This window comes from Callorhinus ursinus, unplaced genomic scaffold (assembly GCF_003265705.2).
Source record: "Callorhinus ursinus isolate GAN/ISIS: 27379988/994484 unplaced genomic scaffold, GSC_fseal_2.0 scaffold4, whole genome shotgun sequence".
Classification (NCBI taxonomy): domain Eukaryota; kingdom Metazoa; phylum Chordata; class Mammalia; order Carnivora; family Otariidae; genus Callorhinus; species Callorhinus ursinus.
The window spans coordinates 71,925,979-71,945,321 of NW_027397066.1; the positions used below are offsets into that span (position 1 = coordinate 71,925,979).

General features: G+C 39.6%; 2 protein-coding genes across 8 annotated transcripts in view; one reads left to right on the forward strand and one right to left on the reverse strand.

Annotated features, from left to right (window-relative positions):
• Nucleotides 1-19,343, forward strand: part of HERC3 (HECT and RLD domain containing E3 ubiquitin protein ligase 3) — a 128,134-nt gene that overhangs the window by 95,002 nt on the left and 13,789 nt on the right. For all 7 annotated transcript variants that reach the window (XM_025873421.2, XM_025873424.2, XM_025873423.2 and 4 more), the window contains 4 exons: nt 702-845; nt 1,759-1,925; nt 4,398-4,464; nt 4,956-5,038. In XM_025873421.2, coding sequence (XP_025729206.1) covers nt 702-845; nt 1,759-1,925; nt 4,398-4,464; nt 4,956-5,038 — 461 coding nt within the window. The remainder of the gene's footprint in view (nt 1-701; nt 846-1,758; nt 1,926-4,397; nt 4,465-4,955; nt 5,039-19,343) is intronic.
• On the reverse strand, nt 11,942-13,924 carry NAP1L5 (nucleosome assembly protein 1 like 5). The gene has a single exon (XM_025873430.2). It carries the CDS (start codon nt 13,850-13,852, stop codon nt 13,253-13,255), a length of 600 nt encoding a protein of 199 aa, XP_025729215.1. The 5' UTR covers nt 13,853-13,924; the 3' UTR covers nt 11,942-13,252.

The window sequence follows — 19,343 nt, forward strand, 5'->3', positions numbered from 1 at the left end:
GGTTATAGCCCCTCACAGAACCCAAGTCTGTGCCTCCTTGGAATGCCCTCCTTCTGTCCATATGCATCAGTTCCTTCAAGAGCCCCACTGAGAGAGATTTCTTCCAGAAAGTGTTCCTTTACTCAGTTTAATCATTGCTTTTTGCTGTGTGCTAGAACATTTACCTCGCAATATATTTGATTCTTGGAAAATAAAATACAGGTGCGCCTGGGTGGCTCAGTCAGTTAAGTGTCGGTCTTTGGCTCAGGTCATGATCTCAGTCCTGGGATCGAGCCCTGCATGGGGCTCCTTGCTCAGTGGGGAGTCTGCTTTTCCCTCTTCCCCCCCTCCCCCGGCTCATGACATCTCTTTCTCTTAAATAAATAAAATCTTTAAAAATAAATAGATAGATAGAAAGAAAATATAATCTCCAATTGATTATTTTATCTTTGCCTTACCGCCCCAAATAGATGGTAAACTTTCCATGGACATATGGTGAACTTCTGACTTCCTTTGTATTCCTTGGAGTACCTAGTAGAAATTCTGTGTGTCTGTAAGTGCCTTGTTAATAATCAGCACATACACCTTGCAGTTTTCATTGCATCAGTGTATTCTCTGTAATATATTTCTTGCTTTGTCCTGACTTTGGAAAGAGTTTGCTAAAAAAAGATAAAACATCAAAGATTTCCCTGAAGTATTAATTTTGCTTTCATTATTTTAAGGTAATCTTTGATGGTGAAGAAGCAGTGGATGCTGGTGGTGTCACAAAGGAGTTCTTTCTTTTACTGTTAAAAGAACTTTTGAATCCTATCTACGGAATGTTTACCTACTATCAGGATTCAAATCTCTTGTGGTTTTCAGATACGGTAAGTTAGTGATATTGCAGTTAAACAGATGGATTGCATTAGATTTTCTTTTTGTGGTCAGACCAACCCCCTGACTTCTGACTTTACAAAGGGGAGCATAACAAAGATAATTTAAACAGTCTAAATAATGTATCTAGTCTTCATTTTCACTTGTTGCCAAGATCTCATGTATTTTGTCACCCATCAGCCCCATTTCCCTTCCTGGTAGGTAAGAGCCAGGTTTTGTTATTCTTTGAAGGGTAAAAAGAACACAGTGTGATAAAGAAATGAGTTTTATGACATGTGGAAAGTGATAGACAAGTACGCCTTACTTTAATAATGTGGTATGTGTGTGAATACTTACACAAATACAGGCACATACGTTATTTTTGAAAATTCAGTAGGAGAGCTAAGCTTAAAATGACATCTAATTTTAACCAGACTATAATTTAGTTCTTTTTTCTATTGGAGTTTTCCCCCTAGATCTGCGCTGTTCCAAAAACGTAGCCATTAGCCACATGTAGGTATTTAAATATAAATTTTAGTTAGTTAAAATTAATGTTTAAGATTTATTTCCAAAGTTGTGCTAGCCACATTTCAGGTGCTCAGTAGGTGTAGCTAGTGGCTGGGGGATGGCACAGCATAGAATAGACTGTTCCCATCAGAGCAGAAAGTCCTGTTGGACAGCGTTGCTCTAGAAGATTATATGCTCTTCTCTGTGTTGTTAGATGAGCTGTAAATGCTTAGCTTTGTCTAGGTTGCAGTTTTTGGTGGTATTGCAGGATGTCTCTCTGCTTCAGAAGGTAACTGAGTATTAATGAGGTCTTTATTCTTCTATACTGAAAATATTCTGAGGTAAATGGCAGTGTTTTGAGGGCTGCAAGCAGTGCATTCCTTTTTTTTTTTTTAACACATTTGCATACATACTGAAAAGTGTTTTGTAGAGCACAACTGGTTTCACTTGATTGGCATAACCTGTGGACTAGCCATCTACAACTCCACTGTGGTCGATCTCCACTTCCCGTTGGCTCTCTATAAGAAATTACTGAACGTGAAGCCTGGCTTGGAAGACCTGAAGGAGCTCTCACCCACTGAAGGAAGGTATAAAGTTAAAAGATGGGGACTGCTCTGGCTGCCTGTGGCACAGGGATTTAAGGTTGAAAATACCACATGGACAAGTTTGAGTTTATCAAACCATATGGCTAGACTCTTTTATTTATTTTTTTAAGATTTTATTTGTTTATTTGACAGAGAGAGACAGCGAGAGAGGGAACATAAGCGGGGGAGTGGGAGAGGGAGAAGCAGGCTTCCTGCTGAGCAGAGAGCCCGATGTGGGGCTCGAACCCAGGACCCTAGGACCATGACCAGAGTCGAAGGCAGATGCTTAATGAGTGGGGCACCCAGGCTCCCCCATATGGCTAGACTCTTAAGATGCAGATGCACTGCTACTTGCTTGAGGCATGGCCTGTGGCAGAGGGGGCCAAGGAAAAGGGAGGTCATGGTTGCCCAGGGCTACAAAATAATCTCACCCTTCCTTATCCTGAACAAAAATAAAGGGTGGAGACTTGTCATGGTCCAGAAATACAGAGAGAAAGTACTGAAAAGGGAGTATTTAAAAAAATTTTGATTGAGATATAATCCACATACCATACAATCCACCTACTTGTAGTATACAATTCAGTGACTTCCAGTGTATTCAGAGTTGTGTAGCTATCACTACAATTTTAGAAGATTTTTATTGCCCGAAAAAGAAACCTGGTCCTCCTTAGTTGTCATTCCCAGTTTCCTCATCCCCCAAGCCCTAGACAATAGCTCATCTGCTTTCTGTGTAGACTTGCCTTGTCTGAATATTTCATATAAATGGAATCATGCAATACGTGGTCCTTTGTGTCTGGCTTCTTTGATGCAGCATGTTTTCAGGGTTCATCCATGTTGAAACACATGTCAGTATTGACAATTATAATAATCCATTGAATGGATATGTATGACATTTTGTTCATCCATTCATTAGTTGATAGTTGATGGAAATTGGTGGTGTTCCCACTTTTCAGTTGGCATGGATAATGCTACCATGGACATTCTTGTACAAGTTTTTGTGTGGATGTAAGTTTTCATTCCTCTTGAGTGTATACTTAGGAGTGGGATTGCTGGGGCCATCTGGTGGCTCTGTGTTTAGTCTTTTGAGGAATTGCCAGACTGTTTTCCAGAGTAGTGGAGCCATATTTTTATGTTATTCTCTTTCTGGCTCTTAAAACTCTTTTGATTCTGACTTTTTCTGCCTTAATTTTAGGTAGCATAAGATCAGATATATAAAAAGCACCATATCCTTGGATTTCTGTAGACAGTATAATCCTTTTGGCTTTAACAGGAAGGAACAGCCCTTTTTATGGAGAAAGAGTACCAATATTAAGATGGAGATAGAGAAAGGGTCATTTCTAATGTCCCCTCTGGGAAGTGAGACTGCCACACCACCTGGTAGGACACCAATACTGAGAAACCGTAAAGGATGGGAGAGGTGGGGACACAGAGAGAGGAAGAGAACATTTAGAAGGAATATTGAAAAAGAGCGGAGGAGACCCTGGCAGTGGTAATTTTGGGGTAACTGAAGAAGGCTAGAGAGTGGTTGAAGTGTGTGCAATTTACTTTGCCAGCCTGCTGGCTGAGGATATATTTGAAGTAATGATTTTGGGTGGTTAACTGGTAGTGGATTTAAATTCTACACTAAGAATTTTCTTCCTGGGCAACTTTTGATGGAACTGGACTTGGAGCTCACTAAAGTGTGAATGAAGTCTGGTTACAGGAATATATTCTCTTGAAAGCTAGGATATGACCATTGTTGGTATAAACATTCTTTTTTTAAGAGTACATGTTAGTGTTCTTTAGTATGGCAGGTAATAGAGTGACTTTACCATACAGAGCCCCTTGGATTAACGAGTAAGCCAATCAAGATTCCTAGGTGGATGAGGTGACTTTGTGGCTTTCTTACGATGGAAGAATTATTCTAATACATGTGGATGAAGACATCCTATAGGGCCACTGTAGTACCATGTCCTCATATTTGACTCCCAGGCAATACCACAGTTAAAGGAACACAAGTGTGTCAGACATAAATCTATCTGAATTTCTTCATAAATCTAGTAAGACTTCTCAGTGGGAAAAGAGAATAATTAATGAATGTCTTACAGGTCTACTGCCATTCTTTTTTTTTTTTTTTTTTTAAGATCTTACGTATTTATTTTAGAGTGGGGGTGGAGAGAGCAGGGCAGAGGAGCAGAGGGAGAGGGACAAGCAGACTCTGCGCTGAGCGTGGAGCCTGGTGTGGGCTTGATCTCACAACCCTGAGATCACGACTTGAGCCGAAACCAAGAGTTGGATGCTTAACTGACTGAACCACCCAGGTGCCCCTGCCATATTTCTTTTTAAGGTATAAACACAATTTTCTGTCAGTCTGGATTTACATTTATCCTAGAATCTTTTAGTTTTTCCTTGCAAGGATTCTGGATATATGACTGAGGTGGAAACACTATTACAGTGTCTAACTTGCCTCTTTTCCTTTCTCTATTCTATGATTAGGAGTCTTCAAGAACTTTTAGATTACACTGGCGAAGATATTGAGGATACTTTCTGCCTCAATTTCACGGTAAGGATTTCCACAGTTTACTTCTGATTGTGGCATTCCCTTTCATCATGTTCACAAGTCATAATGAACATATAGTTGTTCTCTACATTGAAGAATAAATTCAGGGTCTTCTCTGAACAAATTTTATTTTAGTTATAGTGTCTTGATTGTTAAAGGAGTTAAGTGAAGATGTTGAATAAATTAATGATTCATCTGTGAACTTAAAATCACTGAAACATTAGTCCTCTTTACTCTTGATACATAGATTTCTAGAGTTCATATCGTTTTCTCTTTGATTGCATTTATTGGCATTTGCATGTCTTAAAACACAGGATATCTTTTAAGGTACTAATGTTTTCTGCATCAGGTTCTCTTTTCCCAAGAATATTCTGTGTAATAAGTAGTGATTAACCTACATTTGTTCCTAAAGCTTCTCTCAGTCATGTGGATTCTAGAAAGATAAGTGGTAAACAGAATTGAAGCATCTCTTTTTTTTTCCTCCTTAAATATAGATTTGTCGAGAGAGCTATGGAGTGATTGAACAGAAGAAGCTGATACCTGGGGGGGACAAAGTAACTGTGCGCAAGGATAACAGGTTAGTCCTGACCTTGGACCCTTGCGGATGTTGCTACTTTATTTCTCTGCACTTTTACTTTTAAGACCAAGATTGAAGTTAAATTTTAATCCCTTCTGCAGAGGAGGCAAGGGTGAGAGAGCAAGAATTTGCAGATTGTAATTAATTTTTAATATTAGAGGAAGCACCAGGCCTAGGTTCAGGAGGTAACTGTTGCAGATCTAGAAAAACACAGACCTCTTCTTGCATCTTTGCACATTTTTAAAGACAACTAGAAGACTGTGAGTTCTAATGTAACATTCAGTAACCTTCTTTGTTATGTAAACCTTCCACACTATCCAGGGAGCTTCAGCTTTGGGGAAAGTAAGTGCCCAAGAAAAATGGCTTCAGATGATGAAATTACCTTAATTCTAGGAACCTAATATAGAGGCTAGTCTTGTGTCAAGTAGGTGTTTCAGTCAAGACTCAAGAATCTCTTGGAGGAAAGAAAAGAATCCCTTGGAGCTAAATATACTGTCCTGTCTTTATCTGCATAACATTGGTACTTTGTTCACAACAAATGATCTATTTATTTTTTTCAAATAAGAACAGGCTTATATATTCCCTATAGTCTGATGTTTTTAGAATTGGGAAATTTATGGCAGATCATAGAGTGGATTTTTTGGCCTAGAAGATTTCTCTTGTAGTTTTGATGATTGTTTTATCATGTATATGTGTATGTATCTGCCTTTAGTTCTCAAAGGATGTCTGAGCTTTTGCATCAAGTTTCAGACAAGATAACATTTGCATCATTTTGTAGAAGCTAACAATGGGCTAGGCCTGTGGCCTGAGGAAGGGAACATTCAGAATGTCTTTATACTATTGTGAGTCATCGTAGAGCTCTGTGTGTTTGGTACACTGGGTTGGACGGTGATCCAGGGCAGGCCTAGGCCACTTGTGATGTAGTCTGCACTTGAAGCAGTTGTTGGGACTTACAACTCTTTCTTATCTTTATAAAAGTATTACTCTTAGAGTACTTTTTGTCTCTGCTTTTTTCTCTCTCTCTCTCTCTCTCTCTCTGGGTCTGAATTTTTCTCTCTTCCTGTTTCTACTTCTCCTTCCCTATCACGCTCACTGTCTCTCCTTATTCAATAGATATTTCTTTGAATCATCAATTGAATTGACTGAATAGTTGAGAGGTAAAGTGTTCAGGAATACTGAAATATAACACAGTCTCTTTAGGGTGTAAGCTCTTCTTGTGTGCAGCCATATTTCAAAAGTGAAGTAGACTAAATTGGGGGTTGAATCTGAAGAGTTCAGAGATAGCAACTTGGACACATACACCCGGGAGGTCAGGTATGGCCTAGAGCTAGGTTGTGAAACCTACCTGTTGGATAACAGAAAGTATAGAGAACAAAGGCCACAGTAAAAAGTGAAAGGTGCTCCATAGAGTGATCGCTAAATCTTAGTTGTTATTTCAGAAAGAGAACAGTGAGTGAGTGTGTGTGGGGTGTGGGTACTGGTTGGGGGTTGGGGCTTGCTGGGAGAAGCTTCATTTGGAGGACCCACAATAGTTTAGCCTTGGGGGTTAGATTGTAGAAGTCTTTGGAAATCAGAGAATTTTAGACTTCATTCAGCAGTAGTAAGAAGCCACTGTTGGTTTGTGAGCTAGGGAGTTACATGATAGAAGTAGGTTCCTGGCAAGTGTTGTTTTTTCATCTCCTTTTTTTCCTTCTCCACTGTTTATATCTGCTACTGACACAGACACACTCATGGACAATGCTTAACCCCAAGAGTGGTACTCAGAATCAGTGTGGAAGAGCATGCTTATGTTTAAAAGGCATGTTCCGGGGCGGGAGGGTGGGCACTTGGGTGGCACAGTCAGTTGAGTGTCTGACTCTTGGTTTCAGCTCGGGTTGTGATCTCAGAGTCTTGAGATCAAGCCCTGTATCGGGCTCTGCGCTCAGCATGGAGTCTGCTCAAGTTTCTCTCTCCCTATCCTCCTCTCCCCTGCTCGCCCTGTGTGTGCTTTCTCTCTCTCTCCAATAAATAAATAAATCTTTAAAAAATATGTGGGCTCCTTTTCTCTTACTTTGCAGTTGTTTGCCACTAATTGGCTTCAGGGCTGCTCCTACAACACATTTTCAATAAGGATGTTTTGATGACACACAGTTTCCTTAAAAGAAAGACAGTACTTAAATTCAAGAGAGTAAAGAGAAGGGAGCCTGCGTCATTCCTTTACTTGTATTATGAAGCTCCATTATTCTGTTACCATGACTTCTAAAAAGTAGCTTCAAAAGTCTTCAAGTCTTTGTACAATAGAGAGTGCTGTACTTTTAAAAATTGCCAGGCAGAGGGTGGTGGACTCCTGTTTTGATTGCCAACACACTGTGTTTGAGATTACTGTGTGGAACAGCTTCTGTCTTTGGTAAAGTTTATGTTTTGACTTTTCTGGGTCACTAGCACTCATTGAGCACACAGTGAACTCATCCATGCTGTTTTAGGCACTGTCGTATGTGCCTTTGTACTTGTGCCGGGAGGCAGACCTTATTTCTGTCACACAGTTAGTTACCTACTGGAGAAACTTCTGAGAACCTAGTGTGCTTCTTGCTACATTGCTTAGTATCACTGTCACGGTGAAGGACAGCTAGAAAGACATGAGTGAATATCTCTTCTTTTTATTTTATGCTGCAAAAGCAGAAATCTTCTCAACAAAGCATACTGAGATCCTGGTAAGAAATGTTGCATACAATTGTGAAGGATTAATCATTGCAGCTCTTTTTTCCTTTTGTCTAGTATATGTCATAATCTCATCATTGGGGGTTGAAGGGTCCTTTTTGGGTATTTCTTAGATGGGTCTAAGAAAACTGGATGAAAGAATGATAAGAATAATGCCTGCTAGATTTTAACTTGTAGGCAGTTGAATACACAGATACTGCTTAACAATAAGCAGTGTCTTAACAGTAAGGTATTTGTTGAGTTAACAGTAAGGTATTTGCTGTCCCCACTGCCCTGGAAGGAAAATGCCAGAAAGATACCAGTTCTTTATCCATAATTTATTATTTCATTTGGTCTTAAGATTGTATTCTATCCTTGGATAAGAGCTGCAGATAGTCAAATGAGTTCTAAGCATCCAAGTGAAAGAACATCCGTGGGTGATTGCTGGTGGCTACATCATAGCCAAATCTTGCCACAGCTGGTGATCACATCTGGATAATGACTACTCATGGTTAAGGATTTCTCATACTCTGTAACATGGTGTTATTACCATTAATGAAAAATCCACATGTCATTCTAGATTCCCCCAATTTGACCTCAATTTAATATAGTCAAATTAAATACAATTGATGTCTTTTCCCATTTCTGCCACACTGAATTTCCGATCAGTGTCTTTAATTTTTAAATTAAGAAAGGGATGGGGAAAATAGTAAAAAGACCACCCAGTGAGGAATGCAAGGTTTAAAGTAAGTGATCCAAAGGGCACCCAGATTCCAACAGCGAGAACCTGAGGAAAAAAATCCTACGTGACAGACACTTCCAGTTCCTTAAGATCTCCTGAAGTTAGGACTGCTAACAGACTTGAGTTGATCTCTTGAGATAATACAGGTGTAATCTTTAAGATCTACCTTGTCTTTGCATTGGGCTGTTCTAGAAATAGGAGATGATTAAAATGCCAGTAACATTTCTTGAGTGCTTACATTTGTCTAAGTATTTTCACATGTAATCCTCCCCACTTTACAGATGCAGAAACTGGGGCACAGAGAGGCATAAGTTACTTGTTCAGGGTGACACAGCTAGAAATCTGGGACTCAAAGCCAGGCATTGTGAGTGAGACGAGAGCTTGTGCTCTGTGAACATCCACACACTGTCCCTTCAAGGCCAAGACCAGGACTTGAGTTTCTGTCCACCACCCCTCCCCAACCCAGGAAGAGACATGACTTAGAAGTTTGCCGTTTTCCTTTCAGGCACACTATGGAGTTTAAAAAAAAAACAAAGTTGGCATAGTTAAAAGTATACTATATATATATAAAATTATATGTCTGAATTTTTAAACTTCACCTGAGACAGTGCTTGTATTTACCATGTTATTACAAAGCCCTCACGGACACCCTTAATAATGACTACACAGTCTGTGTATGTGATTGTGTATGTTCTGCTCTCTCGCTTTGGGGTATTTGGCTTCTAAGTTCTTTTTTATTTTTCTCCCTTCTTCCTTCATTTTTAAGAAGACCTGTAAAGCATCTTTGATGTCTAAAGCTTTGTTTGCCTTTAAAATTGCGTTTTAATAAGATCCCAAGGGTGAAATTGCATTAGTGTATATCATTTTGAATTGGTTGATAGATGTTTTTGCTAAATTGATTTCACTAATGCATTATATATCAACTTGCATATTATCATAAGTGTATGAGAGTACTCATTTTATCTAATTCTTACAAACATTGAGTATTCTCTTAAAAAAAAGTAATTTCTATTGCATTTGTAAAATTTTGCATATCTTACACACCTAGGCTAGTTTTCATATTCTGCACAGCTTTGATGCATTTTCCTGTGAATTAGATAGAAATGGACAATATTGTGAATGTACTAAATGCCACTGAATTGTTTCATTTTATGTTATGTGAATTTCTTCTCAATAAAAAGTGTGTATATGTGTATGCACGTGCAAATATGTCTCTCTGTCTGCCTTGAGTGTAAACTCTCAGGCAGGGACAACTGCTGTGTCATGCTTTGGCAGTGAGCTTCGGGATCCAACACTTTCCTGCGTAATGCTCTGAGAGACTGAACTGAATGTGTAATGCGTGCTGCTTTTCTTACTGCCAGTTATTTTGTGCATTCATTGCTGACAAATTTGAGCATATAACGGATTAACACTGAGTGATAGTGTTTGACCCACCTTGAAGGCAAGGTATCCTGCTAGATGTTAACATGCAAGTTGTATGGCTGCCTGAGGAACTTCCTAATCGAATAAGTAGTGCAGGAAAAAGAGGGTAAAGATCAACCCGGTTAGGAAACGGTGGAAACTGCCTGACATTGTGAAGGGCATCTAAGCGTCCCTGTGTCCTGGGAAATGTGGCCAACAATGGTGTGACTGGTAGCTAGAAAACCCTACAGCTCAAGTCTTGCCCTAAGTGGAAGGAAGACCGCTGGTCAGAGCACTCAGCTGGGAATGCGTGTATTCCAGACCTCGCCGGAGCCCTGGTCAACTTAGTGCTGCCCTCTCAGGATTGTGTCTTTCTGCCCGACAGGGCTGTAGTATTTCTTCTTTTTCAAGTAGTCTGCTGATGTCCTTTATGTATTTCTGTACTGGGACTAAATGACTTTCGTATGATTTGTGGGAACTCTTTATTAAGTCTTTTAAACCCTTTGCATTTGTATTTATTGTAAATTGTATTCCCAGTTGTTTGCTCTTTGAAAATGTGGAGTGCTTGTGTTTAAATCTCTATGATGTATTAATTTCTGTGTTGTCATGTCTGTTGATTATTTCTTTTGGTCTCGTATCACCAATCTCAGCCTTCTATCCAGTAATTGATAAATACATAATGTATTCTCTTCACTTAAAAAAATTTCGGGCGGGGTTGGGAGGTCTGTAGTCTAAGGTAAAAATCTGAATTGTTCCCATATTGCTAGTTTCCTTAGCTATTCTTACAGGTGAACATTAGATTAATCATATCCAGTTTGGGTTTTGATTTGAAGTGTGATAAATTAAAAGTTAATTTGGGAAGAATTGACACTTTTGTGGTATTCAGTCTTACCAGCCAAAGGCCTGTTTTACATTTCTTTCTGATTTTGTTTTTCCTTTTCACATAGGTTACACATATTTTTTATTAGAGGTTTTTATAAATATTTTTCTTATTTCTATTGTGAAAGTCTTTCCATGTGTTTTGATCATTATTGGTACCTAGAAATAACTAATGGTTTTTGTATATTTATCTGGCAACTGGTCACTTGCTCAATTTTATTCAGTATTAATAATTTTCAGTTGATTCTCTTGGGTTTTCTATATATTATAGACCTGCAAAAAACTTTTCCCCCAGTAATTGCACTCCTTATTTCATTCATTTTTGCTTTTTTACTAGATGGACCTAGAATATTAAAGTCTCCTAGAGATAAGAAAAAATATTAAATTTTATTAGTTTTTGCTTCTATTAGGATAATCCTATGATTAAGATAATCATTGACTTCTTAGATAATATGTTATTTTGATTTTCTCTTTCGGTTGCCTGGCCGTAAGGATGATTATTATTACATTAAGGTTTAACTCTACTATCGCCATTAGCAACAGGTCAGATCTGCCTTCCAATCCTTAAGGTAAAGCAGCATAATTTCACTTGTGTAATTTTAACGCTTTAGAGAAATGGAAGAAAATGCATCTGAGTTTTTAATTTTTAAGGGGGGGTCTTTAATTTTTAAATTATTTTGCTTCATTCAGGATGCCCAGATGTAAAGTTTAAGTAGACTTTTTTACATATGCATAATATCACATTAAAAGTCTTTTCTCTCTTCTGGGAGGAAATTAAAACCTGATTTTATATTGAGGAAACCAAAACGAGATAGGTAATTGAATTTCCTTTGTCTAAATTAAAGGCCACATTCTTCTCTGATGAGGAATGATAAACTTAAGAATATAATGATGTCTCTTTTTTCCCCCTTTTGTACCTGGGGAGGGAAGAACAATTGAATTTCCAATCAGTGTCTTTATCTTTCATGTAATAATAAAAAAATAATAAATAATAGCTGTAATTTCTTGAGCACTGAGTATGTGTCAGACACTATCCTACAGACTTTGTGTATTAACTGACTTATTCTCCATAATTGTGAGGAAGGGGCTGTTACTATCCCCTTTTATAGGAGAAACTGAAATAGATCAACTGAATTGCCTAAGGTTCATTGCTTATAGGAGGCAGAGCTGGGATTTGATTGCAGGCAGGCAGAGTATTTGAGTCCTTTTGTTTTTTGAAAATACTGTTTTATTAATACTACAGTGGTAAACAACTTTATGCTTATGTTTCTTTATAGATCACTGAGTCACACAAAATTCAAAACCCACAAAGAAGCTAAGAGTCTTTACATTTAATGTGTCCTTCCTGAAAATCCTTAACTGTATACAGTCTGTCCTCAAGCAGTAAAATTTGAATATGCACCATTTTTTATTAATATGTCACATTTACATAGCAAAATAATGAAGGCACAGCTAATACAAGCAAACTGAAACCCTTCTACTTCTGAGCTGGGGGTGGGGACACACACTTGGATTGGTTCTTCAAGTATTTATTTTTTCCAAACATGAGCTTCATTGAAGAGTTCTGATAATTTTCACAGCTACATTCTAAAAGCTACATGACAAAAAAGACTTCACAAGGATCAAACTACATAACACTGAATACACATGCTTTACGGGATTTGCTACATTCTACGAATCTTTTCAAGTAAATTAATATTTCTAGAATGCTAGGTAAAGGGATTTAATACTTAAACATTTGGGTTTTTTTTTTTACACCTTTGTAAATAGACACTACCAAGAAAACACATAAACATGAGACTGTAAATAACGAACACATATGTTGACAATATTATACAGGTTATACACCCTCCTTCTCAGAACCATGTTGCTTGTCTAAATTCAAACATTTAGAACATTCTTTAGAATCTGAAGTGGCAGTTTTCCAGGTCTCATTAAACAGTACTGTCATGATCTCCATCACAGGCTTCCATGATTCCATCACTCTTCTCTGAAGTGTAAAGCTGATGTGTGGGTTACAAAAGCAAAGTCTTAAAGATGAGATTCTTCTGGGTTCTGTTTTTTCTGCACTGGAAAATGTCCAGACTAAAGAAACTGAAGAATTAAGCATTGAGAACATGTTCAGTCTTGGTCTGGGTGTTCCGTGTGTAGTGTGATGACAGTGGAATGAATAGATTTCAAAGTGACATTCTTTACTTCACATCTACTTGACACCCTTAATAAGCCTCAACTGCAGTCTGTGCAGAAGAGATCATGAAAAAAATCATTTTAAATTTAACTTGTTTTCTTCAACACCTTTTGATATATTTATTGTGTTCAAAATGAAAAATTTGAAACGGGCTGGCCAGGATCTGATTGCTTCAATTTAATATAATTTTAGGTAGGAATGTCAGAATTGATTCACATTGTATTTTGGTCCCAAACCTGAGCCTTATTTTTAAGTCCACCAATACTGAAAAAAAAAAAATAGGGATTTTGTTTTCGTCGTCATTCTCCTGTTCAATCTCTGCCCCCGCTTATTTCTTGGCGTCATCAGACACCGCAGAGTGGGGACCCTCGTCTTTGGCAGCCGCCGCCTCCGCAGCAGCCTCTGCTGCAGCTTCCTCCTCCTCCTCCTCCTCCTCTTCCCCCTCTTCCTCATCCTCGTACTCTTCCTCGTCGTCGTCGTCCTCCTCCCCCTCTAAGGTCCATGCACACCCCTCCATCTCACCGGTGAGCTCCTGGATCTTGGCAAGTAGGGGCTTGTAGATGTCGTTATACTTTTTTTCCAGAGCCTGAAATTCCTTATCAAATTTGGCTTCAATCTTATCGCATCGCTTCTGCAGCTTTTTGAGGGCCAGGACTCGGCATTTCACCGAATTAGGCAGGCTCTCAATAAAGTCATTTTTAGGCTTTGGTGCATTCTCTGCAGGGGTCTGGGGCTCCTCAGCCGTCTGACCAGCTGCGCTGTCGGAGTCACCAGCCGCGCTGTCAGAGTCTCCCCCCTGCGCACCGCCTTCCGCCATTACCTCCTCTGCCGCCGCCGCGGCAGCCTCTGCCGCTGCCGCCGCCGCCGCCGCTGCCGCCGCCGCCGCCTGGCTTGGCTCCGCAGGCCCCTGGTTTTCCGAGTCAGCCATGTTACAGAAGAAGCTGTAGAGGTCTAGGGTGGCTCCCGCAGAGACCTGCACCCGAGCTGCACTAGAGAGATCTTGCGGATGCGGCAAGTGGCGGTGACGTCGGCCGCGGCAGTGACGTCGGCCGCGGCCCCGCCCTTTTATCGCCAGCCCTTGACTGGCTGTCTACCATCAGCTGACGGCCTTGCCCCCCAGACTGCGCCAGCCTCCCCCTGTTGCTACCCTGCCGTCTCCCCAGCACTGCAGCTGACGTCAAAAGCCGTCTCCTAGATACCCTGCCCCCCGCTTGCCCACTTACCTGCCCCCTGTAAAGCTGGGCTGGGAATGGCAGCAGGTGCCCAAGGCCCCTTTTTAGGAACTGCTTGGATGGCCTCAGCCTTTTTCAGTTTGCTCCTCTATCCCACTCAGGCCCTTCTGTACAACTGTCAGTACGTCTGTCTTGGTCTTTGTCTGCATGACCCACAGCTGGCGTTGGCCCGGTATTGCTGCTTTACTCTTGTGGGGTCGGCTCTGATCACCTCTAAGATTCCTGCGAGTTCCTTTCCTAGAAAACGAAGGCAGGGGAGAGCTGATTCTCTTGTACCGTTTTGGGGACCTGGGTGCGTGTGTGTGGGGAGGGCCGTCGGTACGTCCGTATGCCCACGCAACAGCCCTACTTGGTCATTCCTCAGCCTTGTGGCATATATATCGGTGGCAAGGTCCTTTAGCAAGGAGGACCTTGGGAACAGTTTTGGAGCCAATTTGGATCAGGAATCTCAGGGCCTTTGGTATTCTGGAGTGTGTTCTAGAAGTTCCCTCGGAATCTTTGGCCTGCAGGCAGGAATAAAGCTGGAGAAAGGCCAAAGAAAAGCAAGGCCTTCTAACGCCTGGGGCCCAGGGCAAGGGCTGCCGCGTCTTACCGTCTTATCCACGTTAAAGCATGTGTTAAGTACCACTCTTCGCTGGGGACACACAGACACACCCGTGTGCTCACAGACGCTGTCCCCCAAGGCGCTCCACAGTTCAGCGCCTGCTTTGTGGTCTTGCTGGTGATTTGTATCTGAGAACATTAAAAAAAAGGAGCGGAATCTCCTCCTCTAAAAGCAAAGTGAGTAGTCATTTTATTTTACTCCCTTACCTTGCTTTTAAGACCCAACGATAGCTTCTTGAATAAGGATAAGGGCACATATTTTACCTATGGAAGAAGACAAATTATCCTTCCGGGGATTTCTTAGGAATGTTTTCAAATTCAGCATTATTGATTTAAATGTTTTTCTTTCACTGTATTGGGACTTGCTGAAGCTTTTCCATCAAGCATATGAATGTTAGGAAATTACTTCCCAAAGTACATTTGGTGTTATCTTACGGTTTTTATGAATTAAATTAGTTAATAATATGTAAAGCACTTAGTGCTGACACATAGCAAGCACTTGATGTGTTTTAGTGTTTTTTAAAACAAGATAATTGCATTCATTAATATGCAAAGATAACCTACAATAGTCCCTTTTAAAAGAACATTTTTGTGCCCTTCCCCAAAGAAAGGAACAATTTACAGAAAGCCCAATATAGTCCCATTAGCAAACATTCTAGGTTTTTTGTTCATGTATTTGTGATTCTTGTTGTCTATTTTACTTTCTTAATTCTGCTCCAGATAATTTACTTTCCCTTTTCTGTTACCATTTGTAGTGACTGGGTTTTATTAAGGCTGATATTTCGGTTTTAGCTCTGATGGAATTTAATGTGATAATACGTCTATATTTAGTTGGCTGACCCTATACATATTTTTATATATCACCCGTTGTTAGAAGGTGGAGAGACAGTAGAGTATCCCCCAAACTGAGAAGGCCCTTTGAGATCAGCAGATGAAGCAGGCTACTCCAAACAGTTGACACAGAGTTTTATTCAGGACAATTTACTGATAGGGGGGATCAGGCGGAGGACAACCCATGGTAGTTGCAGAGTTACTCTCTGCAAAATCCAGACCTTAGTGCCCAGATTCTATAGAATGAGGAGACACACAGAAGGGCATGGTAGTGAGATGGAAGGGTTTGCATACACCTCAAAGGGCTTGCATGCACCTAAGTGATAGCTAACCTTTAATTCGATCTTGTGATACCACCTGTGCATCAGGAAGGGGGAAGACCATGTTAGCCATAACAGATTCATGGGAGGCCAGAGCGGGCCTCCTCCATCTGGGCCTTGGTGGGGGATTCTAGGGTATGTATATTCATTTCCAAGGGGCCTGAAACATGGAGCCCCAAGAGTGGTCACTGAGCAAACGTGAATCAGACGGAAGGCCCAAGCTGAGTCCGTATTGTTAGCACTCCTAGGCCGTATAGGCCACTTGTCCTCTCTTGGTGCTTGCAGGTACCTTGAGGTTAGGAATGCTTTTTCACATTTTAAAGATAAGGAACGTAGAAGCAGAAAAATAAAGTGAAATAAATATTTTGTTACTCTATGTATTACTTGATTGGCAGAATCAGAGGCAGAAACCGGGTCTTCTAAATGCCCTTTAGTGTAGAAGTTGTGACAGCCCTAATTTTAATAAAATCCACTTGACCTACTTGACTTGCTTGAAACAAATAGGATGTGTTCATCTTTCAGGGTTTTTATGTTGCTGTCTTAAAAAAAAATCTTAAAATTTAGTGTTATGCTAGATTACTTTTTTCAAAGAAGGTCTGTTCTATTGATATAGAATTCACATATAATAAATAGATATATTTTACTTTTACTTTATTAATTGATGTTTAATAAAATTCACTTTGCTTTGGCAGATACAGTCATGTAAACATTACGCCAATCGAGATATAGAACAGTAACATCATCCCAAAAAACCCCTTCACAGTCCTTCCTTACTGTCAGCCCTGGTGATCACTGATCCATCTCTAAAATTGTTTTTTTTCCAGAATGTCCTATAAACAGAAGAATATATGTGTGGACTTTTGAGTCTAGGCTTTTTCACTCAGCATAATGCATTTAGGTTCATCCATGATGTTGTGTACATTAGTAGTTTGTTCCTTTTTATTGCTGAGTAAAATTCCCATTGGGTTGTTTCTGATTTTTTGTGATTACAAAAAATGCTGCAGTGAACCTAAGTTTTTATTTCTCTTGGATACATACCTAGAAGTAGAACTGTTTGGTCATATGGCAAATGTATATTTAACTTTTTAAGAAAGTTCCACAGTTTTCCAAAGTGACTATACCATTTTGTTTTCACACCAGCAATGTATGAGTTACAGTTACTCTACATCTTCAACAGCGTTTGGTATCATCGGGCTTTTCCCCCCAATCTAATAGCTGTGTATGGTATCCTTAATGGCTAATGGGTATAGAGTGTCTTCCAATGTATGTATGTGTCATTCATAGATCTTCTTTGATGAAATGTCAGTTTATATCTTTTGCCCATTTTCTGAATTTTTTGTTTTCTTATTTTTAAGTGGTTTTATATATTCTAGATTACAAGTCCTTGTGAAATACTTTCTTCCAGTCCTGGCTTGTCTTTTTCTTCAAAAAACAGAAATTTAAAATTTTGATAATTTCTTTTTCTTTTATGGATTGGGTTTTGGTGTCATGTTTAAGAGATCTTTGCCAAATCCAAGGCCATAAAGATTTGTTCCTGTGTTTTGTTTTCTTTCTTTTCTTTTTTAATTTAAATTCAGTTAATTAACATGTAATGTATTTTTAGTTTCAGAGGTAGAGTTCAGTGATTCATCAGTTGCATATAACACCCAGTGTTCACATCACGTGCCCTCATTAATGTCCATCACCCAGTTACCCCATCCCCCCACCCCCTTCCCCTCCAACAACTCTCAGTTTCCTATGATTAAGAGTCTCTTATGGTTTGTCTCCCTCTCTGATTACATCTTGTTTTATTTTATTTTTCCCTCCCTTCCTCTGTGCTCCTCTGTTTTGTTTCTTAAATTCCACATATGAGTGAAATCATATGATAATTGTCTTTCTCTGATTGACTTATTTCACTTAGGATAACACCCTCTAGTTCCATCCAGGTCGTTGCGAATGGCAAGATTTCGTTTTCTTGATGGCTGAGTAATACTCCATTATACACCACATCTTCTTTATCCATCCAAACGTCGACAGACATAATAGGCTCTTTCCATAGTTTGGGTATTGTGGACATTGCTGCTATAAACACTGGGGTTCAGGTGCCTCTTCGGATCACTGCATTTGTATCTTTGGGCTATATACCTTGTATGGCAATTAAAGGGTCATAGGGTAGCTCTATTTTTAACTTTTTGAGGAACCTCCATACTGTTTTCCAGAGTGGCTGCACCAGCTTGCATTCCCACCAACGGTGTAGAAGGGTTCCCCTTTCTCCGCATCCTCGCCAACATCTGTTGTTTCCTGACTTGTTAATTTTAGCCATTCTGACGGGTGTGAGGTGGTATCTCATTGAGGTTTTGATTTGGATTTCCCTGATGCCAAGTAGTGTTGAGCATTTTTTCATGTGTCTGTTGGCCATTTGTATGTCTTCTTTGCAGAAATGTCTGTTCATGTCTTTTGCTCATTTCTTGATTGGATTATTTGTTCTTGGGTGTTGAGTTTGATAAGTTCTCTATAGATTTTGGGTACTGGCCCTCTATCTGATAAAACATTTGCAAAAATCTTCTCCCCTTCTGTCAGTTGTCTTTTGGTTTTGTCAACTGTTTCCTTTGCTGTACAAAAGCTTTTTATCTTGATGAAGTCCCAATAGTTCATTTTTGCTTTTGTTTCCCTTGCCTTTGGTGATGTGTCTAGCAAGAAGTTGCTGCAGCCAAGGTCAAAGATGATTGCTGCCTGTGTTCTCCTTTAGGATTTTGATGGATTCCTGTCTCACATTTAGGTCTTTCATCCATTTTGAATTTAATTTTGTGTGTGGGGTAAGAAAATGGTCCAGTTTCATTCTTCTGCATGTGGCTGTCCAATTTTCCCAACACCATTTGTTGAAGAGACTATTTTCCATTGGATATTCCTTCCTGCTTTGTTGAAGATTAGTTGACCACAGATTTGAGGGTCCATTTCTGGGTTATCTGTTCTGTTCCATTGATCTGTGTGTCTGTTTTTGTGCCAGTACCATACTGTCTTGATAATTACAGCTTTGTAATAGAGCTTGAAGTCAGGCATTGTGATGCCACCAGCTTTTTTTTTTTTTTTTTTCTTTTTTAACATTCCTTTGGCTATTCGGGGTCTCTTCTGGTTCCAAACAAATTTTAGGATTATTTGTTCCAGCTCTAAGAAAAATGGTGATGGTATTTTGACAGGGATTGCATTGATCCTATAGATTGTTCTGGGAAGCATAGACATTTTAACGATACTTGTTCTTTCAATCCATGAGCATGGAACATTTTTCCGTTTCTTTGTGTCTTTCTCAGTTTCTTTCATGAGTGTTTTATAATTTTTAGAGTACAGATGCTTTGCTTCTTGGTTAGGTTTATTTCTAGGTATCTAATGGTTTTTAGTGCAGTTGTAAATGGGGTCAATTCCTAAATTTTTCTTTCTTCTGTCTCATTGTTAGTGT

Bases quoted from the DNA above. Each gene is read 5' to 3' on its own strand.
- NAP1L5 (XM_025873430.2), bottom strand. From the start codon at position 13,852: ATGGCTGACTCGGAAAACCAGGGGCCTGCGGAGCCAAGCCAGGCGGCG.